At 46.4% G+C, this 27,806-nt stretch overlaps 1 protein-coding gene across 1 annotated transcript in view; it reads left to right on the top strand.

The window, feature by feature from the left end:
• The first annotated feature begins 10,209 nt into the window (after positions 1-10,209).
• Positions 10,210-27,806, top strand: part of Fer1l6 (fer-1 like family member 6) — a 113,498-nt gene continuing 95,901 nt past the window's right edge. Inside the window, exons 1-8 of the mRNA XM_026407638.2 lie at positions 10,210-10,288; positions 15,147-15,267; positions 18,087-18,141; positions 18,244-18,375; positions 21,201-21,263; positions 24,560-24,638; positions 25,957-26,113; positions 26,715-26,901. Coding sequence (XP_026263423.2) covers positions 10,210-10,288; positions 15,147-15,267; positions 18,087-18,141; positions 18,244-18,375; positions 21,201-21,263; positions 24,560-24,638; positions 25,957-26,113; positions 26,715-26,901 — 873 coding nt within the window. The remainder of the gene's footprint in view (positions 10,289-15,146; positions 15,268-18,086; positions 18,142-18,243; positions 18,376-21,200; positions 21,264-24,559; positions 24,639-25,956; positions 26,114-26,714; positions 26,902-27,806) is intronic.

Raw genomic sequence — 27,806 nt, 5'->3', positions numbered from 1 at the left:
CTCTACCCCATCTACTTTAATTCATTTCTCTCCTTATTTTTTCCCATTTCTCTCACAACCTCTTCTATGTAATTTTGTATAACAATGAGGGTCTCCTTCCATTTCCATGCAATTTCCCTTTTCTCTCCCTTTCCCTCCCACCTCATGACTCTATTTAATGTTCATCTTTTCCTCCTGCTCTTCCTCCCTGCTCTGTTCTTATAGCCACTCGCCATGTAGCCGCAGAGCTGAGAGGCACTGGTCAAGGACCTCCGCCCAGAGGAGGACCTGCTGTGGGTGGCCCTGCCAGGCCCCACTCGGTGGAGAAGCCAGAGGCAACTTCCTGCTGGCAGCTTAGCCGCAGTTCACCTGGGGAGTGGTGGAAGGTGTCAACGTCTCCAGGGAGTGTGGGGAGCAGCGAGGACAAGACAAGACGAGGTGGCCTCAGCAGGGAGAGAATGAGACCCGACAGAAGGCTGTCACGGCTCCCTATTGTTCTTAGGGTAAAATCCAAGTCCTCGGGTGGCTTGTTTCTGGGTGTTCTGCTCCCTGCCCTCTCTGGGCTCGGTGATCTCCCGTCCTTCCCTCCACTCCTTAACTCCAGGCAGGCAGAGAGGGGACTTCTGTTCCACGGCCTGGGCTTTGCCTGCAGACCTCCATACTTGCTGCTCCCTCTTCCTCAAGCTCTGACAGCAGGGAGGGGATCCTCTGAAATGCCACTCAGGGTGGCCTGGAAGGGTGTTACCAGGGCCTGCGGAGAGGAGAACAACCTGCTGAAGGTCCGAGTGGATCTCTTGCCGGACTTAGTGCCGGAGGGCGGAAACCTTCCAGAAGAGGGCTGGGTGCCATTTGGTGGCTGCCAACCTGAGGTTCACCGAGTGCCTTTCAGACCTGCTGGCTGCTGCTGCTCCAAGGCTGCCTGTCCCTCTGCCTCCCTCACTCAACTTTTTGCAAAAGGGACTTCCTATCTTTCCCTCTCACAACCTCAGGTAACCGCGGAAACCTTAGAGCATCCAACCAAAGCTACACTTGAACCACTGTATACCTTGAAAAAAACTGTGGCCTAAATAGTTACGTGCTTAAGAAGGAACTGGATTCTGCAGAGATATTCAAGATTAATGCATGTAAAGGCATGTTTAAGAGCCCTTCCAGCTCTGAGATGCTGCACTTCCAGAAGACTGCATGACCTTTCACATGTAGTTACCTTCTAGAACCTCACAGAAATGAAACAGCTGTGCAAGAGAACCCCACTAGAACAGGCATCCAGGCGCCAACTGCAGCCAGAGAGGTTATTTTCTCAGATTTGATTTTGCATCTCTCAATAGGAAGTTTGTGGGTCTATTTTAATTCTGGAAAAGTTCCCAAAGAAGGTCTTCTATCATGAATGTAGAGAGGAAGGTTGGGGGCTACAGGTTAACGGAACAGAAAGCTTTGGTCTGACTTCTGTATACAGACTGGACGTGATCAGAGATGGGCATGAGATGGTAGTCCAAGCAGAGCTGAGTGAGGGACCAGGCCAAGGAACTGAGACAGGGCACGGCTCTGACCTGGCCAGAGATGGGAACTTTCTAACCACGCCCTCCTCCTGCTGTTCAGGGGAGTCTTTGAGTTATCTCTGTGCACTGTTGTGCTTGACTGGCTGCTGGGTCTGAGGCCTGCCTATATTCGCTGTTTACCATGACCTGGGGCAGGCAGCCTGACCTCTTCAAGAGAGTTTCTCCTCTTTAGACTGAGGCTAATGTTGCCTGCTACCAAGGCTGTGGTGGTCATTAAATGAGTGATCACATGTAAAGGCATCTGATATACAGTAGGTACTCAATCCATGTCCATCCTTTCCAACCATCTTCTCTCTGCTTCCCAGTATCCTCTTCCTTTTAAGACACAACTAGAGGGTTGCCTCTGAGCACCTCGACCATGCCAGACCTGTTGAAGTCATACTTTCCTCCATTCTCCAAAAGCACTTAGTACCCAGGCAGGAGAGCACGTCTTGTATTGTGTGTGTGTATTGTGGGCTTCTATCTGCACCCCCACCCCCTGTGCCACACACACCGCGAGTGTCTCTAGGCTAAAAACCCTGCTGGATTTATCTTTGTGAAGCAGGGCCGACTGCAGTACTTAGAACACAAAAAGGCTCCGTATACTTTCACTGAATGACTATAAAGAAGAAAAATAGCCTACCAATAAAAGATATTTAGATACAAGGAGGAGAAAGGGAAAAAAAAGGACTAGAACAGGGAATGATTTTAAGTAATAGATGAGGTCTGTGCTGGTGAGAGAGCCGATGGACCATTTAACAGGGTAGAAATGCTTCGCCAGGCCCCCAGTGGATCATTTCCTCTTCTGCCCAAGCTCCAAGGTCAGAATGGGGGCAAGGCTCAGCCACTGACATTTTAGCTTATTCTCTTCTGCCTTTTTGTTCATCTTGGAATGACTTTAACTGCTTTCTGTCTTGTATGATATATTTTATAGGCCCCAAAGAACTTCTGCTGAACTTTCATAGAACTTTCTATCTGTATGTGCCATCTGACCATCTACTTATCTATAAGCCAACATTGCGTGAGCCCTGGGGTGTGTGGCATCATGGTGGACACTGAGGGTGCAGACATTAGCTAGGCTTGGCATCTGCCTTTGAAATCTCAGCATCTAATGAGGGAGGATGATGTGTTTTCAAATCACTGTTATGTCCACGTGATAAATGTGATCATGCAGATAGGGATGAAGTAGTAATGGAGTCAAGGGGAATGAGTGACTTGTTCTTCCTTGCAAAACCAGAGAACATGTCACATCAAAGGAGCCCATTGAGCTGGGCCTAGAAGAACAATTTGGTTCTAGACAGATGAGGGTGTGGGGAAGAAGTCACCCTCAACAGTGGCCTAGAGGGAGGAGGGTGCATATGCAAGAGGGTGAGTGGGTTCAGGGGAGCTCCAGGGCAGCTCTGAGGGTCAAGGCTGGGCAGGTGTGCTGAGGCTCTGTGGCAGAGAGGCCCTAAGGATGTTCAGAGAAGGATGATCCAGTTTTCTAGCTTAATTAATGGTAGGACATGGCACATACTATTTACGGCAGTTTACCACATTTTTTATCTTCATTGCAGACTGCAAAAGAGGCACAACTTCTCCTCTATTTTATTGATGAAGAAGCTTAGGTTCAGAGAATGTGCTCAATTTACATAATTAGCAGTGGCTGAACTAACACTTGAAGCTAGGTCTTTTGATCCCCAAGTCTATGCATTTAAAAATTAATTGTTTTATTAAAGTATGACATACACACAAAAAAAAATACTAATCATAAGTGAATGACTGAAAATTTTCCCAAAGTCAATAGTGTCCAAATCAAGCTGGAGAGGGTTAGCATCTTTCCAATGTGGCAAGTTACAATCCACAAGCAGGGACTATTTCTCCACTTAGTTTTTATTTTGTGTAATTTCCAGGTCAAAAGTCTCACTCATATTTCTTAGATTTACTCTTAAGTTTTTGAATTTTTTTATGCTATTATAATACCTTTTCTTTACAATTTTGGTTTTAATTCCTTGTTTGGGGTATAAAGAGGTGTAATTGGTGCTTATGGATTGCCCTTGTTTCTGGGGATACCCTGCTAAACTCGTTTGCTAATTTAACCAGTCAAACTTTATTGGACTGCAGGAGCATCCAGTGCAGTGTTGAATGGAAGAGGTGATGGTGAACATCCTACTCTTATTTTTTTTTAAATCTTGGGAAGACTTTCAATATATGCTATGAATATGATATGAACTCTAGGGTTTTGTCAATTAGCAGACGAGAAAGCTCTCTGCTCTTCTAGTTTTCAAAGATGGTTGCAGCATGGAGTGGGTTGCAGGAAGGAGAGAGAATGGAAGCAGAAAGACCTAAGAGCTGAACCAGCCAGGGAGCCTGGGGTACAGAGGAGGGAGCCCACAGGAAGGATGTCCTGGGTTCTCTCTTTCCTCAGCAATTCTGACTTGATTGTCCAAGTTATGAAATGGCAAAGGACACTAAAAGCTGCAAGGATTCTTTCTCTGGTGTCCCCAGCAGAGTTCTTTAAGCTATGAGTAGATATTTTATGATAAACATGTAGTCAAATCCCTTTGGGAAAAGTCTGGACATTCTATGGCCCTCTTGGAGAGTCGCAGTACACATTAGTACTTAAAGGTTCCAAAATCCTGCAACGAAGGGGATTTATTTAATTTAATCAAGCACAGTGCCCATCTTCCTGCCTTCAATGTCCACAACAACAAAAAGAGAGGTTCAGGGGAAGTTTTGCAGCTCCTCTTTACCTAGTATGGAGTTTAATGTCTCTCATTGTTAGAAGTCAGGGGGTCGGGGTTCCTGAGGTGGTAACAGTCCCCTTCTCTTTCCCCCATACATTCAAAACCCACTGAGAAATAGAGCTAGGCACAGATAGGGATGGAAATGGGACCTCCATTGCTGGAAGCTGGATTGGAGGAAGCCATCCCAGACAGTTTTCCAAACACTTCCTTCTGAATTGGATAGGGTCACCCGCCCAACTGCGGGAAAGAGGAGTCTGCCTCAGGGGCTTCCTTCCACTGGGCAGGAGTAGCAAGTAGAATGCAAATGCTCCTAGAGCCCCCAAAGGAAGAGCCACATGGGGACAGGATCTCAATCCTTCCCAAGGCAGGAATGTGAACCAGTGGATGTCATGCTCTTTATTGCACCGAAAGATAATCAAGAAACATGGAAGGAGGAAGGTTTAGGGAGCAGAGAAACGCAGAAAGCTGAAAAGGGAAGGAGTTCAAAACATATATGCTGGGAACGAGGGAGAGAGCTGTGGATTCCAAGCTATCTATAAGCCATCTTTGGCTTAAAGGTGAGTTCCCTGGACTCTGGGGAGCAGAGAGCTGGGCTCCAATGAGCTTGGATATAAAGAGCAAGAGAAAAGATGCACCATTTTCTCAGGGGCCCAGGCAAGGGAGCGTTTTAGGCTGAGGAAAGGCCAGCAGCCTAATTGCACTGTGTCATTGACATCACCTTCCTGTATCGGTGTCTCACTCTAACCAACCCCGTCATGCGTGATGTGCAGATGCTTAGCTATGGAGAAGCAGGACTGGGGAAGGACAGAACAGGGGCTCCAGGCTGAAAGAAGATCCCCCCGCCCGTGGAAGATGGCACTCTAGTGAACATGGCCGCCTTGCGGCAGGGTGGGGATGGAGTGGGGGGTGTGGGAAGAGTGCCAGGAAAAGCCTCTCTTTTTCTGGGGCAGTCCTACAACACCTGCCCGCCACCTTGCCCTTGAACATTTGGCAAGTGTCCTTGAACTGCTATGGTGTGGCTTTCCCCGGTGTGGTTCTGAATTGCTCCTGAGTCATCCTTGGTTCAGAGGAGTCACAGGAGGAGGAATTAATTAGCATCCTTGCAGATGCCTTTTCTAGACTTGGCTGACTTCTTGCAGGTGAAGCATCAAGTTTCATAGTGACTCTGTTGACTTGTGACATCTGATGACATTGTGGTGGCTGATGGAGTTGGGAGGTAAAAAGTCAGGGCCTAGAGAGATCCCAAATCACAGAGCAGCTTTGTTCCCATGGGACTGGCAGCTGGGCTCAAACCTTCCAGGCTATCAGCCTCCCTGGGGACTCTTTTGATCCCCTAGGGGAGTGACGATTTCCTCGTGAACCCCAGCATTGTGTTTCTCCAAGGCTGGGAGGATCCTATGCTTAAGTAGAGGGGGCGGCCAATTCTGTGGGCTAATTGTAGCCACGGGGTTAGGTCATTAAATGCCTAACCCACCACCAAGTGTTCTAAATGTAATAAATTTGATCTTTTCTCTTCATTAAGAGATTATTTTTTGAATTTCATGTATAAAACATCAGCCTCCTTCTCATTGAGAGGGTAGCACTGTGGCGCTGATTATGTGACCACAGGGGTTTGCAACCCTGATGTCCATCAGAATGGCGGAAGCTTCAAAAACACCTGCACCTGGGTCCCAGCCCTGACCAATGAAAGATGCGATGGGATCCAGCCAGAATGTGGGGGACAGTTTTAGAAAACTCTCTTTATTTAAATTTGATGTGGAGCATAATTACCTTAAGGAAATAGGACGTCAAACAGGTAAAATTTGATAGGAAGATGGGAAGAGGGAGCAAAAAGTTTAAGAGCCTAGACAGGGGTTTCCATTTTTGCAATCTTCTATCCAACTCAGTTACAGCTGTTTCTGTATCCGTGGTTTGACTTGAATACATGTATTCCAGTCTTAGAAATAAGATGAATGCAAAGGTAGGATATTCCTAAGAAGGTGTTTTCCAGCAGGCAACTGTGAATTTATCCAAGGCCCTTTGGATGAACTTGGAAATATTTTGGTTTGTTTTGTTTTTAAGAGAAACTCGAATACATATAAATATATTTTTTGATAAAGGAATTTTACTAAATATGTAATTAAATATAGTGTAATTTTTTAATGTTTGTAAGAGTTTTCATATAAATAAATCCACCACTCAGCCAAAGTATTTTTGTTTTCTTTTTGTTTTCCTATACTGGTGTCACGGCTTCAGGCCTGGAAGGGGAGATGTAGGAGTACGCAGGTCACCCGCGTCCTGTGCCCTCTTAGATGGGGACCCGTCGGCATGCACCAGTATGGTCACGCTCTTGGCACGGTTAACTCAGTGCTTGGCCACCTGGCCTGAGCCGCTTCTGTTCTGCATTGAAGGTAGACAAGGTGAATCCTGAAGGGAAGGAGTCTCATGATTCAATTGGGGAACCACATGGCTCTGGGCAATTTTTAACCCTAGCTCCACTGAGCCATAGACATAACATTAAATTAGCTATTTGTAGAGTTTTTAAACAGTTTAGCATGGGGTTTAGGGAGGTTGTCTTTCTCATATCCTAGTGAAGAAAAGCAGAGAGCACTTTATGAACACTTCCTGAAGAAGAAGAACAGAAGAAGAGCCTAGTGCTCAGAGAAGTCCCCTGGCCAGGCCCACTGACACAGTTAGAGAGTGGTTAGATGAGACCCAAACGCCTGTGGTCCAGCTCCTCTTTCTAGGTGCCAGGCTGGCTGGCTGCCAGGCAGCGAGGCCCTGTGCTCTACACAGAGCACCCTCCACAGACGGACTGAAGCATGTCTAATTGTTCAATGCTCTTGTTGCTTGGATACAGATATCGGAGTCACGGTAGCTTTCAACCCGAGGAGACCAGGTTGGTATGGGTGTTCCTGCACGTTGCTTGGCTTATCTTGGGGTGGCCCTGGGAGGAGTTTTAATGCACCTAAGACAGAAAGCCTTGTCCTTTCTGGGTTCCTGTGCTGGTGTGCTTAGCAAAGGAGAGGGTGGGTGTGAGCAGCTGCCTTGGGGACTTACCAGGGAAGTCCTCCTGATTTGGTGGTTCATCCCAATATATTGGCTGGACCTCCCTGACCATCTCTCATTTGTAAGAAAGGACAATGACATCTACCTCACGGCCTATGATCCTAGGTCATGTGTATAAAATGAAGTTCCTGGAACATATCTCAATACAGCTGCAAAAAAAGGTTAAACTCAACTTTCCTTGTTGCTAAGATCGGAATAATTTGTAGGATTCTCTACACTTTACGTTGTTTCCTACTTTAATGTCACCCTGTGAATCGGATGAGTATATTCTCACATCAAGGGGGGAAACCATGTTGAGTACCCAGCCCGTGATTCTAGGATTGGATTCACACAGGACCCGGGCTGTCTTCCATCACAGACTCACTTTCTGCAGCCTGATCTGCAGTGGCACCATGGTTCAGAGCTGGCAAGCCACACCTCCTCTCCTCTCTGCATGCCATGGGGTGGTGAAGAGAGATCAGTTTTGATCTGGAAGCCTTTCCATGCTGGGCGTGCCCTTGACGACTGACTCACGGTTTCAGGCAAACAATTTGTGTGTTTATGAAGCTCAATCAACCCACCCCAGAGGGTCAGCTGGTTGCCGATCCTTTGGGAATTCCTGGAAGATTCCTTTGGCTTGTTCTGTAGGGGGTCCAAGCGGGGCCTTGACCAGTGCTTCTCAACCTCTACTCTGCCCTGGATGAATTAAGGATGCCTCAATACACTGGTGTTTTTAAAAACTTCCTTAGCAGACATTGATGAGCAGCAGGGTCAAGTTCTCTTGATTTCAGGACAAGAAGAGGGGCATCTCTCTGTTCCCCTGGCCATGATAGCATCTCAGCCATGCCTCCGTACCCGGGGGCTTCCCTGCGGGAGAATTCAGAATGCCAAGACCATCCCTGGTGAAGATGTCAGCCTCACAGGAACGGGATGCCCTCTCTAGCAGATACTGTCATTTATTAGTAGCAACTTGCCATTGTGGATGACAGTAAGAGCCTCCGCAAGCACCTGCAGAGCCATCGTTCCATGGTTCCTAGATTCCTGGGAACATCAGCTTCTGCCTCCATGAACTGAGCCCTGGGGACCACAATTCAGGGTTTGGAGGGCCCGGGCCTTGAGTCCCCTGTTTGGCAACTACCCTTTGACAACATGGTACTAGGAACTATTACTGGAATTTTCTCTTAGAAATTTCAGAAATCGGGAGTCCCCTCAGGGTATGTTCTCCAGAGGTTCCTGGAAAACTCAAGACGATGGCAAACCAATGGGGCAATGCTCCTTCCCCAAAGGGCACTTATTTTGTACTTTCTGTGTACCAGACACTGTTCTAAGCACTTTGCTTCCTTTACCCCGTGTCATTCTCACAAGGGTCCCGTAAAGTAGGTGCTCTGTTCTTACCTCCATCCCACACACAAGGAAACTGAGGCTCACTGAGGCCCGTGACGGCCCAGGGAGTGAGGAGTGCCATCTATGCCCAGTGCTCCAGAGCCCACCCTTGCCATGCTCCTGTAGTGCAGGGTCTCAACGGACCCCCCACGGACCCCTGGGCCAGTGCCCTCATCAGAGGCTTGTCCTCTCTGCAATGCCCTTCACAGTTATCCTCAATCCCCTGTTTGCACACCCCCAAGGACAGGGACCTCCCCCCACAAAAGCATCCATCCCACAGTTCAGACAGCACAGATGTGGAGGCTCCTTAATTTCTTTGCATCAAAGCAGGACACAAGCAGAATAAATAAATAAATAAGAACAGGAGTAAATAAGTGGGTGCATCCAGTGGACATCTTTCTCCTAGCACCTTCCTTAGATAGCAGTGGCTAAGGTTTATTGAGCAACAAACCAGTGCTAAATTCTTTGCATTTATCACTCCACTCCACACACCAGTGCCCTCAGGGTGCAGAGGCTAAGCGCCCTGTGCAAGGTTGTAAGATAGTGTTGAGGTTGGAGCCCAGGCATCTCAAATACGGAGCCCAATCTTACCCTTTCCACCACTACCTTGCAAGTCCTAGATAGGAGCTAAATGAAGGAGTTCTGCTGTTCCAGCAGCTCACACACCACTACAGGGCAGCAAAGTGTCCACAGAGCAGGGCAGCAGCTCTGCTGCGCTGACCTCCAAGGGCATAGCCCTGGTTCCCAGCCTCCATCCCCTGCACTATGGCCATCCATCCCTCCATTCAGAGCTGCATGCTCCTCAGTCCCTCAGCTCCAGACAGGGATTCCCTCTGGGGCTGGAGCATCAGGAATGTTCTTGTCTCTTAGATTCAGTGGTTTGGAGCCCTTTTCTGAGATGAGAGGGGCCTCCGACCTAGCTCTTGGCTCACTGCTAATCATAAAATAGTAAGAGTAGCTGATGTTTTGGGCACAGCTGAGCTGTGCACCTGTGGCAGGAGCTCATTAAGCCCCAGTGCCTCTTTACTTTAGAAACAGTCTGAGAATCTGGCTCTGTAGAGGGTGATCACTCTGCCAAGGGGAATGGGCAGGCTCCAGCCACCCATGGGTTAGACCCTGTGCTCTGAAATCAGGCAGACCTAGGTTCCAGCAGCATCTCTGATGCCAAGGAGCTGTGTGGCCTTAGAAACAGCCCCCAGCCTCTCTGGGCCACAGTTTCTTATCTGTAAGATGGGCAGAAGAGGCTTGCTGTGCTGAGCCAATGACTGGACTCCTTTTGAGTGCTGGCACGGGTGAGCCAGGAGCCAGGGAGGAGAACCAGCTGTGCTGTTGGCATCCAGCGTGCCTCTTCTTGGTTCACTTGTTGCTGCAAAAGCAGAGATACCTGGGGAGTTGGTGGGCATCCCGACATTGTCTCCTGACCCATCCTGGGTGGAGGAGGAGGCTGGTCAGCCGGGAGCATTCGAGGGTTGGTGTATTTGTGTTCTCCCGACAGGTCGGAATGACTCAAGTTTCTATTACTATGTATTTAGGTTTTTCTTCTTCTTTTCAGAAAGGGAATGTTTGGGCTGAAGCTGAAGAAGAAGAAGAAAAATAAAGGAGAGAAGGGGTTAGTCCTAGCCAACAAGGCTGCACAAGGTGAGGCGCCGGGGTGGGCAGAGCTGACCTGGGGCTGGGGCCTCCCAGAGGGACCCCTTGGCTGAGAGTGTGGTTCTTGTCCATGGGAGTGAGGGGAAGATGGGCGGCCTGCGGTGCTTCAGGTGTCACCCATCACAGGTATGGCCTGAGGATTATCACCTGAGGACCTTTGCTACACATTGTCTCTCTCCATCTTAGCAGTAGTAAAGTTACCTCAGTTTTACAAATGAGTTTACAGAGATGCAGAGTCAACCAGTGTGGAAAAGATTGGCTGCAGGATTTGCAAGGTCCAGGGAAACATGAAAATAGAAAGCCATTGTTAAGAATGTCAAGATGGGGACAACGGGGCTTATACAAAGCAATGGGGTCCTTCTGAGTGTGAGGCCCTGTCTGGTTACAGAGCCACATACTGGCTCCCAGTGCGGGAGTTACCGAGCCAGGAAGCCCATGGCCCTGGGATGTAAATCCAGGCTCTCAGACCTCCTGCCTTTAGAATGGGCTACTTCCTTCTCCCAAAGAGCAAAGTTTTGAGGTACAGCATGAACCGTGCCAGTGAATGGAATCAAATTGGATTAGTGGCATCCCAAGGGGACAGGTCTAGGGGGCTGGACCTGCTGGAGATTTCTGCTGAGTGGCTCTGATAACAGCCAGTTCAAGGACAGCTCTCTGGACCACTCCTCAGCCTACACACAGCCCGGTTAATATTCGCCCCTCTCTTCTACTCAAGGGGAAGGGCTGCTTCACTGCCATCCACCGCAGGTTTCCCGTGACCTATGCCCACTCAACTCCACTCTTTGTCGTCAGATAAAACTTACAGAGGAGAGTACTGGGGAGCCTTGGATGGGAGGAGAGGAGCACTTTATTTGCAATGGGGATAAGACTTAGGGCCCAACAGAAGTAATTTTCTATTCAATCAAATTGATGACATGGGGGAGTGGAGGAGAAAGGCTTTGGGGTCTTTCTTGTTATCCAAGAGATTGGATCCTGAAGACCCAAGGTTGAATAAGGCATAGTTCCTTCTCTCAGCAACCTCATGAAAATATTTATGGCACATTTAATAAGTCTCTCTCCACTGCCTGTTACTTGACATACATTATTCATGACCCTGAACTGTACATTCTATTGCCTGCTTCACAACAGAGGTTCAAGACAGGGTGAGGGCTTGCCTCAAGTTATACAGCTAGTTAGTGGAGAAGCCAGCTCCTGAGCCCAGGTCATTCTGCGCTTTCCTCCCCCAAGCGCTGGCCTCCAGTTAGGAGCCTTAGGGACAGGCTGGTGGAACTCAGAGCAGTCAACCTGGGCATTTCAGAGGAGCTGGCTCCTGGTCTCAATCTAATCATGGTTGGCAGCCCACAAAGCAAACAGACCCGAGAGGACTCAGGCCCCTCCTAGAAAGCAAATGGCCTCCATCCTGCTGGGAGGGGCCCACCACGAAAGAGACTGACAAACAAATAACAGAATGCAGACTCTGGTTTTCCTTCTTGGCTTGGCCCAGAGAGTTGGGGCTTTTCTGGGTGAAAGAGCTGGAGATTCTAAAAGTCTCTGGTTCTTTTGTCTGTATTTTCAGACATGTGGTTTATGCACTGTGCTCTTAGAATTCCCATTACCCTAAGCCATCCATTCACTCGTCACTTAACAAATAGTTACTGGGCACCTCCCATGATCCTCCATCCAGTCACTTGTTCAACAAATGGGATGGAACATCTGCTAAGTGTCAGGTCCTGGGATGGGTTCTGAGTGTACAGGGTGACACTGAGTCATCTGTCGGGAGGACAGCCCTGTGGTGGACTCTTCTGTTTGCCCTCTAGCCCTGTTCTCCACCCTTCTCCACCCATTCTTTGTCCCAGGAGGCTGACCTCTGTGGATGCATAATCCAGGTCCCTGAGCCTCTGGATTCAGGTTGCGTCTGGCCGATGTTGGGAAGGGAGGAGAGGGAGCTCAGGGTCCAGCTGATTGCATCCCTCCACTGAGAGAAGAAAGCTGCCCCTCCTAGGGAACTGACTGGACTCCAGCTTCCTCGACTTCAAGGCTTGGTGACTCTCTGTGCCTCCCTCTTCTCACTCAGGAGCCGAGGAGAGCTAACAGCCTGGCTGCTACCTCGGATAACTGCATGAGTTTGGGGGGTTTTCCAACACCCACACCTTCATGAAAAGCCCTCAAGTCATCCTATTCTGGAAGTGCCATCTGTTCACTTGGGACCCTACCTGAGGGAGCTGCATTACAAGTTGGGAAGAGTTCTAGAAAGGAAACAGACAGTAGCTGAAATGGAGTTCTTGGGGAGTCCATTGATTCCTGACTCATCAAAATAGAGATTTTAGTGAAGAGAGAGGTTCTCTAGGAAGTTAGCATTTGAAATGAAAATTTAAAGTAAGAGGGAGCCCAAGGGGACAGACAGGGAGGAGAGCAGCTCAGGCAGAGGGAGAATAACACCAAGAAAGGAGAGAGCTGGCTGTGTGGTTAGAGAGCAGCAAAGGGGTAGAGAGGGACAGGTGGCCAGGAGGAGCAGGTGGCAGCCAGATGGAGCAGGGCATTGGACCCATCAGACCTTTTTCTAAGTACAATGGGAGCCATTGAGGAGTTTTAAGGAGACAAGTGACATGATATGGTTAACGTTTTAGAAGATTAGTGTGCATGTCTCATGGTGAGCGGATTAGAGAGAGCATAGTAGGAATTCAATGAATGAATGAATGAAAGCGGTAGGAGCCTTAGCAGATGCTCTTCCTACTGAGGTGTCTCCTCCCAGCCACAACATAAGACCCTGAAGAAAGGGCCAATTCCTGCACACCAAGCATCTCACCTACCACAGTCTCTAGCACGTATCATATGCTAAGGAAATTCGCTGGAAACTTGAGTGTATGACAGTAGATCCTCATCCCGAAAAGCCTTGTGGTCAGGTAGTTTATTTAATCTTGTGGTTTCAGGGCACTCACCTGGCACTCACAGCCCTTCTGCATCTCTAGTGCTGGCTGTGGCTTTGGTTTTCTGGGTGAGAGGACAGTCAAAGCAGGTTCTGCTCATTCAGTGATACTCTCTGAACCATTGAGCACCTCCTGGGGCTATGTCTGTGTGCGGGAGCTCCTTGGCCATGGGCTGTGTTATCTCATCTGGCTTTGATTCAGGACTGTTTGACATGATTGACTGGCTGAAACCAGAATCAAAATACATTGAAACTGGAAGGTGTCTTAGAAATTATTAACCCTTGTCTTTATAGTTGAGTCCCATGGAGCCCTGGGATTCTGAGAAACGGCTTTGGAGGAATATGAGCAGGGTGGTCATGAGGGCCTGCCCCGTGTCAACCCATGATACAGGACAGTTTGGTACAAATGAACTTAAGTTATATGTATATTGAGATTCAATATAAAATTACACTGTCAAAAATATTCTGTTAGGCTGGGTGTAGAGGTGCACACCTGTAATCCAAGCAGCTTGGGAGGCTGATACAGGAGGATCATGAGCTCAAAACTATCCTCAATTCTGTGACTTGCTCAAGTCACCCAACTTGGAATTCACAGGCTTCAGCCCTTTCTACAGACAAATCTGGCAGTCATGGTGCTGGGGCTTTATATGTTTTGTTTGATTTTCCTGATTTGCCTTATTTTACACATGAGCAAAACAGAACAGAGGAAACTTCAGTAACTTGCCCAAATCATAAAACTAGAAGGAGGGCTGATATTGGAATCCAAGCCACTGGGATGTCAACTGCACCATGTGGAGTCTCAGGGAGAAGTAGGGAGGCCCAGCCACTCTTCCTCCTGCCAGGAACCTGGTTGAGAAGTGGTTCTCACACTCTGCTGCACCCCAGAGCTACCTGGGGAATTCAAACAATCTTGACATCCGGGCAACATTCCAGATGAATTTAATCGGAATCTGGGGTTAGGAGGGAAACAGTCTAAACAATGACTGCTTGCCATTCAGCGAAATGTTCTAAGTATTTGTATAGCCATTTCCTGGGGTTTCTCGAGAAACCTACCTAGGGCAAGTACCTTGGTAACTTAACACCATACAAATTTATTCTTTCACAGTTATCGAGGCCAGAGGCCTGACATCAGGATCACTGTGTCAAAATGAAGGGGCCCCATGCCCTCCAGAGAATCTGTTTCTTGTCCCTTCCAGCTTCCCGTGGCTGTGGCCTTCCTTGGTTTGTTGGTGGCATCCCTGCCCCCAGGGCCAGGTTGCTGCATGTTTGTTCTGTTTGGAATCTCCTTGTCAGGATGCATATGATTGTGATTAGGGCCCAGCCAGATGATCCAGGACAATCTCTTCATCTCAAAATCCTGAATAACCACATGTATGGAGACCTTTTCCAAATAAGGCAATGTTTACAGGCTCCCCGATGAGGACTCACCATCTTTTCAGAGCATGGCACTTCTGCTCAAAACTGGCCGACAGACGTAGGAAGGACCTCATCCTGGATCTTGCTATCAGAAATGCAGAATCTGGGACCTTCCCAGACCTACTGAGTCAGAGTCTACGCTTTAAGATCCTTATGTACTTTAAACTTTGCTGACGAGACTCAGAGAGACTCTTGACTTTTCTCAGGTTCCACTCTGCAAGATCACACCTAAAGGCACATCTTTAGATTCATCACACAGTTTTCTTTCCATAAGACCATCCAAATATATCTGCTCTTTTTTAAAACAGAAGATATATATATATATATATATTATTTTTTAAGAAAAATTAAGATATATGCCTGGCTTTTCTGCCAATAGGATTGTTAAGTTCCATGGTGGCAGAGACTGTCCTCTTGTTTCCTAAACCTGTGGTGACGCTTCCATGGTGCTGGGCACAGAGTGAGGGCCTGATCACCATTATGTCTCAATTCAACGGGATCTTCTTCCTTTGCTTGCTCCTCTAGATGGTCAGAGTGAAGCTGAACTGCCACAGGATGGACCTTCTCACCAGGAAGGACCAGTAGGAGATTTGATTCATGACGATGCTTCCATCACTCCTGTCCCCTCAGCTCCTCTGAATAGAAGGTATAGAGTTGACGCAGATCATTGACATATTTTCTGGGTGCATCCTATGTGCCAGGTACCCCTGAAGGCTCTTGCAGATCAGAAGAGAAGACCTGGTCACTGTCTACAGGGCAGGAAGATGGACTTCTGTGCTTGTTCACTTTTCTCTGAGTCCTGGCCTCTTGATGCTGGTCAGACTTCAGCAGGCCAGAATCCTGGCTCTGCCAGATATGGGTCCTGTCTCTCCTGAGTTAAGATGCTATTCCTGGGCCTGGGGATGTAGCTCAGTGGTAGAGCATTTGCCCAGCATGTGTGAAGCCCGGGGTTCAATTCCCAGCACCACACACACACACACACACACACACACACACACACACACGAGCTCACGCCCCTCATAGTTCAGGAATGACAGCGAGGAATGAAGACAGATTCCAGGAGCTGTCCTTACCTGCTCTTTAATTCATTAAGATAGTAATTATCTTAGCTTCGTGTTTGTCCCAAATGAAAAGGTGGTTCCTATACTACCAAGAAAAGTCCAAAACAAACTGGCTTTCTCCTGCTATATCAATGAACAATTGGTATATAAAAGATAACTCCCAAATCAGTGGGTTAATATCATAGGTATTGATTTTTGCTCTGAGCTGATAGATCAGGGGGTAGTTTTATGACCTCTGTTTGCTGATGCATCATCATTTGCATATGTGGTCATTTGGCAGTTCTACTGAGTTTAGTTTTTGGGTTGCCTGATGGTAGGCTGGCCGGTACTGCTTCAGCTGTGACCACTGGGCTCCCAAACTCTGGCATCAGGCCTTCCAGAAAGTTAGTCTGGAATCTAAAGTATAAAATATGAGATGTCAAGAGCTATGTAATGTTTTGAACAACCAATAAAAAAAAAAAAAGAAAGTTAGTCTGAGTTTGTTCCAATGGCGACACTGCAGGATTCCAACAGAGTACCCAAGGTCTTTTGAGGCCTTGGCTTGGAACTGGCAAAAGTTATTTCCGCTGCACTCTGTTGGCCAATGCAAGTTACAAGGTCAGCCTGTGTTAGAGTGGAAGGAGACCACAAGGTACCCGCTATAAGCTCGGGCACAGAGAAGCCAATGATGGGCTTAGCAGTGCTTTCCATCTGCCATATTTGTTCATGTTAATTTAATTTCTTACTCACAAAAATTCATCATGCTCTTTTTTTCTTTCTCCACTCAGTTGTTACTGTTACTAAAGCTAATTAGTGCTACCCTTCATGGCAGACCCTGAGCTGTTGTTTCTGAACTGTGACAGGATGGCAGTGCATGTGGGGGAGGGGAAAAAGGGTGCAGGTAGAAATGAGAATTTGATGGCTCAGAGGTGACAATTAAAATAAGACATAAACTTGTGTGTACAACCTCACGTCACTTCTCCTTCCCCCTACTCTGTACCCTATCACCCTTTCCCTTGGCCTCTGATTAGGGACTTCAACTATTTCATATCTTTCAAAGCATCTCTTGTCATCTGTTTTACCAAATAATAGCTCTGAATGGAGAGAAGCAAAAGAAAGGAAAGTGAGGAGTAGTTGTCTCTTCTTTCTCCTTGGTCAGAGCATTCTCCAGCAATTGAAATTCTATCCACCACCAATGCTCAATTCAAATCCAATCTTTTCAGTGAATTGCTTTCAGGAATTTTGTCTCTACATCTCTTTCTTCTATTGCATGTCCTTCCTTTGGTCTATTTTACACTTATATATAATAGTTCTTTTCTTGGGCACCTTGTTCCTCTTTCCCCTGCTAGATCGTTAGCTCTAGGGCCAAGATGGCGGCTTGTCTTGTTTTTCTCTTAACTGAGCCTAGCACTGGGCTTTCACATAATGAAAAATCAGGATAAACTTGCCATTTTATTGATAAAATGATATCTATCTTTGCTTATAGGCATTATCTCCCTTAGCCCTCAGAGTGAAAATTAGGTGGTAGGAATTATTATTTCCACTTTCAGATAAGGAATTTAAAGGTAAAGTCCCAAATTAGGAAGAACAAATATTCTAATCCCTATCAATCTGATTCCAAAGCCTTGAGGTTTTTACTAGCTTACTCTATTCTCCACTAGACGCAATTATACTCTGTGAAAATGGAATGAAGTCACATGAAAGATGGTATTGTCAGGAGCCAAGAGAATGTGATTCAATAGGAACTCAAGCTCAGTTCACTTCCCACCCCATGCTGCTTCTGTGACAACAAGGATCTTTCATCTCTTTCCAATCTCTAGTACACATCTGTTCAATGACCTGTGATGGCCCAGATAAATGAAAGGCCTGGGATGTGAAATCTCAGGGAGATGGCATCTTGGTCATTCTTTCCAATTTTCTCCTTTACCAATCCTTTCAAAACTAATCATAACACAGAATTATTATATCTACTAGAAATGGCAAAGTGGTCCTGTATCTAGGATCAGGCAGGAGATTGGCAGATCCTTATTTTGACGCAGCTCTGCCACTGACTTTCTGAGACTCTCAGTTTCTAGTTTTATAAATTAACTAACAAAATTATATAAATAATAGGGGTGATCTTATAAAAAGTGCCACTAACACTTATTCTTGCCAGGCACTGGGTTTAAGTTTTGCTTGCATTGAATTCTAGCTTCCACTTTGTGTGGTAAGTACTATTAATAACTCCATTTTTAGGATGGGGAAACTGAGTCACAGAAGTTAAGCCACTTGTCCACTATACTTATCTCCCCAGGGATGTAGAGAGAATATGTGATACAATATAAATAAAACCCTTATAAATACTTTGGAAAATATTATCATGGCTTATGGCTCCAAAGTATGTACTTACTTGATAAGACAAGTATATTGAATTTTCTATTTACAGGTCAAAACTGCTGACTAAGATCCATGATGGAGACATCAAATCCCAAAATTATCAAGTAAGTGATTGCCTCTTCCTGCCCAGCCTTCTCCCACCCCAGTTCTCCCATGTGAACAATGGGCAGTATCCAGCATGGCGGACACTCTGCTTTGTATTGTAGATTGCCATAAACATCATTGAGGCCCGCCAGCTGGTGGGCGAGAACATTGACCCTGTTGTGACCATTGAGATTGGGGATGAGAAGAAGCAGAGCACCGTGAAGGAAGGAACCAACAGCCCGTTTTACAATGAGGTGAGTTGTGGCGATCACCAGCGTTGCCAGCCCCAATGTTGCCTCCACCACCATCCAGCAGAATTCCTCATTCAGACCGTCCCTTGTCCAAATTCATGGCAAGCTCTGAGTCACCTTACAAACACCATCTCAACGGTTTTTAACAAAAAGTTAGTGGAAAGGAGACACAAGGAATTCTCCCTGAGGTTAAAGCCATCACTGTGTTTTTAATAGGCCCATTAGACTTCTTACAAGCTCCTTGCCATCCATGATAAACTCTGGATTTCACTTAATAAACATTGAAGGTTGGTCAGAGAGAAGATACACATTCTTTTCCATGGCAGAGAAATCACAAATTTAATTACTGATTTTGAAATAGGCATACCATATTGGAAAGCAAAACAGTAGTATTTTTTAAGCTATGTAGTGATTGTGAAGGAAAACTTCAAAGAGAGAAGCTTCTAAATATTAAACATACTAAATTCTCTTTACAAAATGAAAGTATTGAATGACAGACAATATGATGTTCAGTAAAAAAATGTTGTTTCCTTCTGATCTTTGGTCCCCAATCTCCTAAACCTTTTCCCTGAAGCCATCCATCCTCACCAGGCATTTGGCTGTCATTCAGAGTTAGCCCAAGCATGTACAGGAATACAAGTAAATACAGTAGCATTCCCTACTGCGCCTAGGTCTTGGTCTTTCCAGGAAACCCCATACCTTGGAGATTAGTCCATCACTGAACATGCAGTTCAATCTTACTTCTCCCTCATGCCTTGATGTACCATAACTTACTCAACCAGTCAGTCTCTCATTCATGGATATTAACTTTTTCAGCATTTTGCTACTACTTATAACAATATTTATATGGTATAATTGGGGCATGGGGTATGTGCGTTTAAAATTTTGATATCACCAAATTCCCTTCGAAGAGGTAACAGTTATTCTCTAACTGCACAGGAGGGATTCTTTTCCAGTAGGTGTTTTGACACCAGGAATTATCAAAAAATGCAGCAAACTCTTAATTATTATTCTAATGGGAGTTTTAATTAAAAAGGAAGACAAGGAGAGCATGGATAATGACATTAACAAAAAATGCCCAAATCCCATTTGAGCTGTTAGTTCCTTTCCTCTTTGTATTCCTCTGACCTTTAAAATGTCAGTATTTAAATGTCCCCTTCCTGCTCCATGTCTGGCCCCCAAGACATCTTTTGGCAAGGGTATGATATGAGATCATGTGCATGAAAATGCTTTGAAACTTCAAAGCCTTATAGATTTGTTAATTGTTATAATTCTACATAAAAGTCCTGGATCTAAATGACATTAAATTGGACCCAAGTGTAATCAGTAGGAAATCAAGCAAAAATATAGAGGGTGAACGCAGGACATTTGTCATAGCTTTTGACTCGAATTTTCAAGCCCAAAAGTCATCAGATGTTGAAGGAACTGGTTAGTAGGGGCTGGGGAGTATTTTCCAGCTAGAAAAATGTGTGTGGTCCAGGGGTCTAGGGAACCTGCCTGGGGCTGTTGTTTGGAACACATGAAACTGAGCAGAAGGCAGCAAACATTGGAATTGATTTATCAGCCCAGAGGAACCCACCGCATCTCATATGTTCAGCCTTATCAGAGAATGAGGAAGTTCATAAGTGAATTTTTCATGTCAATTTTGAACACAAAAACTCTTTAAAAGTTGAACATATTCTGTATGTAAAAATTTCCTGAAATGTCACATACATTTTCATATTAAGCAGAAGACACTGAATGTCATGACACCTTTCATTGCTACCTAAGGACCACCATTTTGAAGAACTCTGGTTATAGTGCACAACACTGTATTTTGGTTTTCCTATTTTGCCCTTGGAAGGAAAACTGCTAGTGGTCAGTTTCTCCTTTTCTACTTTCTATGTCCATCCCTCATGTGTCATTTCTGGATCCTGCAGCTCAAAAGAAAGAATTCAGGGGTCAGTGGTCTCCCAGTTCTGCCTCACTGATCCCCACCAGTCCCCAGGCACAACCAAGCAGACCCTGATGCCACTCAGTGTCCCCCTCCTAGAACCATATGCCTCTGTTTGGGAGGAACTTGGCTCCAATTGGCTGGTTCTTGTCTAGTTTCTTGTGTGATTACTTCAGCAGAAGTAAGGTTTGGTCCAGAAAAAAACTAGTGATATGAATGTAAGCCACATCTTTTATATTCTTTACTCTTCCGTCTTATATGTATAATATTGGGACCAGTCCAGATAATTTCTAGACTCTGAATTTTAATTGCTTTATTAATATAAAAAAATCTCCCATGTTCATAATTTTAAAAATTCTCTCTCTTCTTGGTCAATCTTGGTAATTTCATATGAAAATCCTGAAAAAAATAAGATTTAATCAAAGTTATTCCAAATTAAAAAAACAACAACACCACTCAGGTACTATTTGAACTCTCACTATAAGCAAAAAGAAAAGAAACACTAACAGTATCAAGGACTGGCAAAAGTGTGGGGAAATGGCTATTTTCATAGCTCCTTGTGGGGTAGGTCCTTTAGAAGAAAATTTTAATATTATCTATTAAAAATTTACATGCACATAATGCACGACCCAACTCTTCTACTTCTTCTATTTTAGAGGAATACGTACACATATCCCATGCAAGCATGTGGTTGGTGCCATTCTTCTCTTTTTGTATTAAAGACTTTTGATAGCCTAAATGACCTTCAGTAGGGGATAGCCAATCAGCTGGTGATATATTCCTGCCACGGGGGACCATGCAGCAGTTAGAGTGAGGCAGATCTAAAATCACTCCAAAACAGGGTTCTTAGATGTGAGTCTAGAGTCACTGCCACAATGCACTTCGTGTTTTTCAGTACTTTGTCTTCGACTTCATTGGGCCCCAAGTGCATCTTTTTGACAAGATCATCAAAATCTCAGTGAGTATACCCTTGGTGGTGACGGTGGTGGTAGGAGGTGGGGGAGATTCTAGGCACTGGGGACTCTGACAGCTAAGCATGCACAGGGATGGGGAATCCAGGAGGGTGAATGTAGGTTGGTGAATTGGAAACCAACAGACTAGAACTGAAATCACCAGTACGGAGGAATTTGGGAGATTCTTAAAAGGAGCCATGCTTCTTGGAAGCAAGTTGTAAGCTACGGTAAAACTATTACTAATCAAATGTGGGCATAAACACATGCTTCAAATGACATCTTAATGGAGTGCCATTTTTAGTGTTTTTTTTTCTTTTTTTATCAAGCCTAGGTTGGTGTTCTCTCTCAGGATGATATCTGCACTAACGCTCATTAGTCACAGCACTTTCCCTTTCTAGTTGGTGATAAATAGAGAAATAGGAACAAGAATCAGGAAGGCACCACATATGTCACTCTCATCCATGGTGACACTGGATCAGAGAATGTGATTTGGAGCTTGTGGTAGCCATTGAGATTCTCAAAGATTGCCTCCAAGTCCTGCCCGTGGGAGACCCTTCCTCAGCCCCACCCGGGGAGTCACTGCTCCCAGAGAGGACACAGGGCTTCCTGGTCCAGGCAGGTGCCTTGTCCAGGTTTGCATTCCATATGGAAGACAGGAATGGGAAGGAAAGTGCCCGTGTTGAGGCCATCCTGTCCCAGATGAGTGAAGGGAGGCGGAGTGGGATCATGCCCAACTTCACACTATCCAGCCAAGGGACAGTGTGGGTGGCAGGCGACATTGTTCTCACCAGTCTGAGAAATGGCTGCTTCTCTCACAGAAGGTTGTGTGTGCCTGGCAGAGGAGGGAAGGGGCTGGATTCTGAAAGAACAGAACACCCACTTTGTATGTCCCTGGAAGTGTGGAGAGTAGGGGCTGACATCCTCAACAGTCATTCCAAGTCAAATCAGACTGTGGGGGTGACGAAACCTGTCTTGGAGCTTTCCTGGCCGGTCCTCTCTCCTCGCCTGCCTCCATCCACCCCTCGCCCATCACCCACTCCGTAAACACATCCATGACCCGTTCCCTTCCACCACAGCTGAATGTCAATGAAGTCCTGCGTTAAGGCCTGGGTCCTGGTGGTGCTGTGGTATTGTCCTTCTTGGGGGCATTTGAAGAATGTGACTCTTGAGGAATGAAGTCACCGAGAGCCAACATTCTTAGTGTTTGAATTTCAGGCAGATGACAAGTGGCACAGAAGGTATTTTGGGACCTGGGATGCTGCCCAGGACTTTGCTCCATCGCTCCTGTTTGTGGAGTGGCTTTACAGTTGCTCCTAAGGGACTCCTTAGTCTCGGATGAGCAGGTCATCACCGGGCTTTAACATCAGATCATAGACAAGGGTAGTGACTGTTGGTGGGACACAAAGATTTTTCAGACAGAGGGTCAAAGTTCACATCTCTGTTCCCCTAACTTGGAAGATGAGAATGTTTTGGGCATCCCTAAACGACTCCAAAAGACAGGGGTGGGGGGATATTTTCAAGAACTCCCCTTGAGAAGGAAACATTGAATATGATTTTTCTGCAAGTTCATTAACTGAAAGTCAATGTGCTCAGGAAAAATTCAATGTGGGAGAAGAGTCAGGAGAGGGCTGTGAGCAGGTGCTATTGGAACAGCCAGGCTGCTACACACCCAAGACCATCTTTAAAAAGTGACAGTGGCCCAAGGTATGCAGGGCCCCTGCACTCTGTGTGTTAGACGTCTCCAGGGTCCTGGCACTGCATGCTCTGCCACACCAGTACTGCCCAGCACTTGACCCCTTAGTGAATGACTTGAAGTCTCCTGTGTTATTGGAAGACTTGCTTGGGGCTCATCCTGCTTGCCGCCCCTCACCCTGCCAGGAGAACCTGAGACAGGTGTCTGGTCTTCCTCAGGCCTTCGGGAAGCCACAGGTGTCTGGTCTTCACTTCGGCCGCTCCTGCAAGTGTGGTGGGTTGTAGAGTGAGCTTTCTGTGTGGCCTTAAATAGCTCCTCTACTCAAGCCAGGCTGTCCTTACTTCCCCCCAGTTCTCTAACACGGTGGGAAGATTTGGGCAAGTGAGAGAGAGTGGAAAGAGAAGCAGGAAGGGCTATCATTTCGTGAGGTCAGCTGAATTTATTGTTTCTCACTGCTTCTGCCAAAGGGGCTATTCAGAAGCCACAAAAGTCTCTCCTTCGTCCATCATTCGATTATTCATTCACCAAATGTTTATTGAACATCTATCATGAGCAAGACTGTGTGGAGGATGGGAGACTGTAGGAAACTGACCTTGAATCAAGCAGCTCAGAGGTCCATTTGGAGTTAGGAGGAAGCTCAGGGCCATCGAGCCTGAGTTCCAGGTGCTGCTGGGATCCCCCTCCGCCTCCTGCCTGACACAGGTTTCTTGGGACATGATGATTATTTCCAGTGATGGTGGGGTCACTGTCTCTAAGAAATTCTACTAATGCTAAGAAGTTCCGACTTTCATGGAATTTTTTCCTCTAGGGAGCTGAAGTCTCTCATCCTGTTACTTGGGCACACTCAGGGGATCTGGTCCCCTTTTCTGGATGGCAGCATTTCCCAGATCTGAGTCACGGGAGTTCTTTTGCCCTTTCTCTGCTCAGCCCCTCACTGCTCTGTTTTGTTTTTTGTTTTTTGTTTGCTTCAGGATTAAACTAATCCTGATTCTTCAGCAGCTTTTTGAACAGTGAATGGGCATTTGGGGATGGGAACCCACTCTGCCACCTTCCTCAAGTTCTTCTTCATTCCGAGATGTTACGGGGCACTCTGCGGGCTTCTGGTCAGCTTGAGGATGATCACCTTCCTTCTGTTGCAAATGGCTTAAGACAGTGCTTGATGAGTTCCCTGGGAAGGTGATGAGCAAAGCGGCTTGGCAGTTTGGGGGGAAGAGTTTCAGCCAGGGGTAGGGCTGAGGCTGAGGGAGGGCTGCTTGGAGGGGGTGACAGTTGTTCTGGGTAGAGTTTCGGCAGACAGAGGTGGGCATTGACAAGCAGGCTGCACTAGGGTTCATTTTGGTTAAAGAAAACTTTCAGGCGGTGCGAGTTTCAGGTGTCCATCAATAGAGAATCGGGGGACCACCTGCTGGAGGTAGAAGTCCAGGTGAGATATTTCTGAAGGCCCTTTGTGACTCTGTGGTTTGATGACTAAATGCTGTTGTGCTCCAGATGAAGGTCAAAGCCTGGGAAGGGTCAAAGCCTAGAAGTGTCTTTGAGGTATAAAGAGCCCATTTCAAGAGTCATTCTCAAAGATAAGTGTGATGGACTCACCGCTCCATCTCTCCCCAGGTCCTTCACCACAAGCTGATTGGAAGCATACTGATTGGCTCTTTCAAAGTAGATCTGGGGACTGTGTACAACCAACCTGGTAAGGAAGCATCACCTCCCTATCTCTGTTTCTGACTCGGTTTATAGCACCCAAGGACTTCATATTCATTCACTCTTCCAGTTGACCATTCATTCAATAAAAATTAGCACCAATTATGCAAAGTTACATGAGACATGGATCTTGCCATCAAATGATAAGATTCTCTTCCATGTCCACTCTAAATAGTTTTGATTTATTTTTCACTCAAATTCTGACTAATTTAGCACTGTGACACATAACTAGGAGTGCTAATAGACAGTAGAAGCTAAGAATCTGGCCTGAATCCAAATTTCACTCTGCTATTTCCAAGATGTGCAACTCTGAATGAAGGATTTAACTTCTCTGTGCCTCGGTTTCCTCATCTGTAGAAATGAGGATAAATTGATGCCTCCTTCATCGGTTTTTGGTGTATGAAGTTAACAAATACATATGTGCTTTTAGAGAGCCTAGCACATAATGAGACTGGCATTTCACATCAGACTGCACCATAATAATAATTATTATCCCTGTTATAAGAAAGTGAAATGCAAACAAGTTAGGTAATTTGTCCAAGGTCAAGAGCTAATAAATAATGGAGCCAGCAACTAACATAGAACTTCTCATGAAAGGCCCTTTCTCTTCTCAAGTGATTTCAAGTCTTATGATCTCAGGGGGCCACAGAGTGACCATGGCTGAGAGCAGATGGGTACCACATCTTAGGGAGTGACAGAGTCTTCAGGGAATGGGAGGCTCCTGAACCATGGTAGAACAGCAGCAGCTACTGGACTCCTTTAGCATTGGCCATCATATGGAAATATGAATCTAGTGTTGCCAGTATTTTTTTTTTTTTTTGTGGTGCTGGAGATAAAACCCAGGGCTTTGTGCATGCGAGGCAAGCACTCTACCAACCAAACTATATCCCCAGCCCCAATATTTATTTTTAAAGATAAGCCAGACATCTAGCTTTTGTAAGTGATCTTGATGTTCTGACTCACAGCGTAGGCCAACAGAAAGATCTATGAGCCACATTGATGGCCTGTGGGCAAGTGATTGACTCCTACCTCCATTAATGTCCCCCTCGCTGGTCAAAGCTGGAATCCTGCCCAGGTCATTCCTAGGTTGAGAGTTTCCCAAATACCGTGGTGATTGGAAAGAAAGGCAGAGAAACAGATGGGAAGCAAAAGGAGGGGGAGGGAAAGGAAGGAGGAAGGCACGAGGCTGGGGCATGGCAGAGTCTGCTGCAGGAATCACCATGGTGGGTTGGGGAGGGTGTGGGAGGGGACGGGGTAGAGCCGGGGGGCCCATCGTGGGGAGCTGAGCTGTCAAGGTGCTTTTGTAGGTCATCAGTTCAGTGACAAGTGGGCGCTGCTCACAGACCCTAGTGACATCAGGACTGGTACCAAGGGATACCTGAAGTGCGACATCAGCGTGACTGGGAAAGGCGACATCTTAAAGACCAACCCCAAAATCTCTGATGCTGAGGAGCAAATAGAAAAGTGAGTCAGATTCACCACTGAAGAGAAATGATGTGCCCCAATTTTATACCTTTTTCCTTCCTCCACCCCTTTCCACCCCTTTGTTGCTGCATGAGAACTGTTAAGTACACGGACTTTGCTCCTTCAGAAGCACCATGATGTGTCCCCTCAAAGGCATGGCTTTCCCTCAGGAGGTCCGCTGTGAGGACACGAATGGGTGTCTTCCTCTGATACCTGTTATGGATATGCTGAGCTTACCTGATTTATCCAAATGTAGCTGAGTTTTCTTTGAAGGAATGATAATTTTGACTCCTGATTTGTGACCTGGGTAGACTTAAATGCTCCTCTTTTAAGGTGCAGAGTGGGAGACAGTGTCTGTTCTGTGATTCCAGAACCTTGAGGAGTTTGCATGGGCTCTATTCTGACCCTTCACTGTGATTTACACTAGAAAGAAAGCTCATTTTAGGGGCAAATCCTAGTCTTCTTATATACCCCAAGTCTTTTTTCTGCTTCCAAATTGCTTCTGTCTTTTCTATTCTTTCAAATGAGAGGGATTCCTATTTATTTATGTACGTATGTATGTATGTATGTATTTATTTATTTATTTATTTCCCCTTCTAAGGAACCTTTTGCTACCCCAGGGGTTTCCATCAGAGAGACCCTGGGCCAGATTCTATGTAAGACTGTACAAGGCAGAAGGATTGCCCAAAATGAACTCCAGCATCATGGCCAACGTCACCAAAGCATTTGTGGGTGACAGTAAGGACCTCGTGGATCCCTTTGTGGAGGTCACCTTTGCTGGGCAGACGGTGAGGAACCATGGTCACCAGTTCTAGCAGACCTGGGCCAGGACCCTGCCCTGTATCCCGGGCATTTTAATCAAACAAAATTAAGTTAAAATAAAAATTGGGCAGTGCCTTGAAAGACAAGACTTGCCACAGAAGGCACTGGGTCAGGTGGTGGGTGGGGTTTGGGGATGTGGCCCACTTACTCCTCATGAGAATAAGGGAAGGACTCGGGGTGGATTAGGATTTAGGACCCAGGATGACAGGCATCCTTCCTCACCACTGGTTATGTCTCCGAGCCACCACCTAGTCCCCGAGTCCTGTAGAATCACCACCACTGTCTGATCTGTTTCACAAAGGATCCCAGAGTCCTCGTCCTACCTAAGCCTGGAAACCTGTTCCCTGCCCAAGGCCACAGGAAGGACCTGGGTACATGGTAGAGCTCCATCCTGGTTGACGGGACTCTGAAGCTTCAGCTGACACAGATGTCACTGCTACCAAAATATAAACTCACCCTGACCCCTCCTTTGGCAGGGGTGAACGTGGTAGTATTTTTGCCTCAAGTTCTTGGAGGTCATACAGGAAATCATCTCCACTTTATAACAACAACAAAACGAGGTCCAGACGAGAGTAGTGCTTTGCCCCCAGTAGTGCTTTCACCCCACTTATTCGGGGTGAGCTCTGTCCAGGGCCTTCCTGGAGATGCACAGAGCAGCTCTGTTCACAGCGCAGGTGGTAGTTCCAGCCCAGCTCTGAGGTGCCCATTAGCACTTCCCAAGGGCACTGACTCGCCTTTGTCCCAGGTGCCTGGCACAGCAGCCGGCACCGTGTGGGTCCTCCAGCAGTGTGCTGGGTGCAGCTGATTTTCCTGAGTGCCAGGGGGAAGCAGCTTCGTTATTTTGGGCTGCTTGCTTCCCATCTCCAGCTGG

This window comes from Urocitellus parryii, chromosome 7 (assembly GCF_045843805.1).
Source record: "Urocitellus parryii isolate mUroPar1 chromosome 7, mUroPar1.hap1, whole genome shotgun sequence".
Lineage (NCBI taxonomy): Eukaryota > Metazoa > Chordata > Mammalia > Rodentia > Sciuridae > Urocitellus > Urocitellus parryii.
Note: the sequence above shows the minus strand (reverse complement) of the source record. Positions and strands in the feature narration are given on the sequence as shown.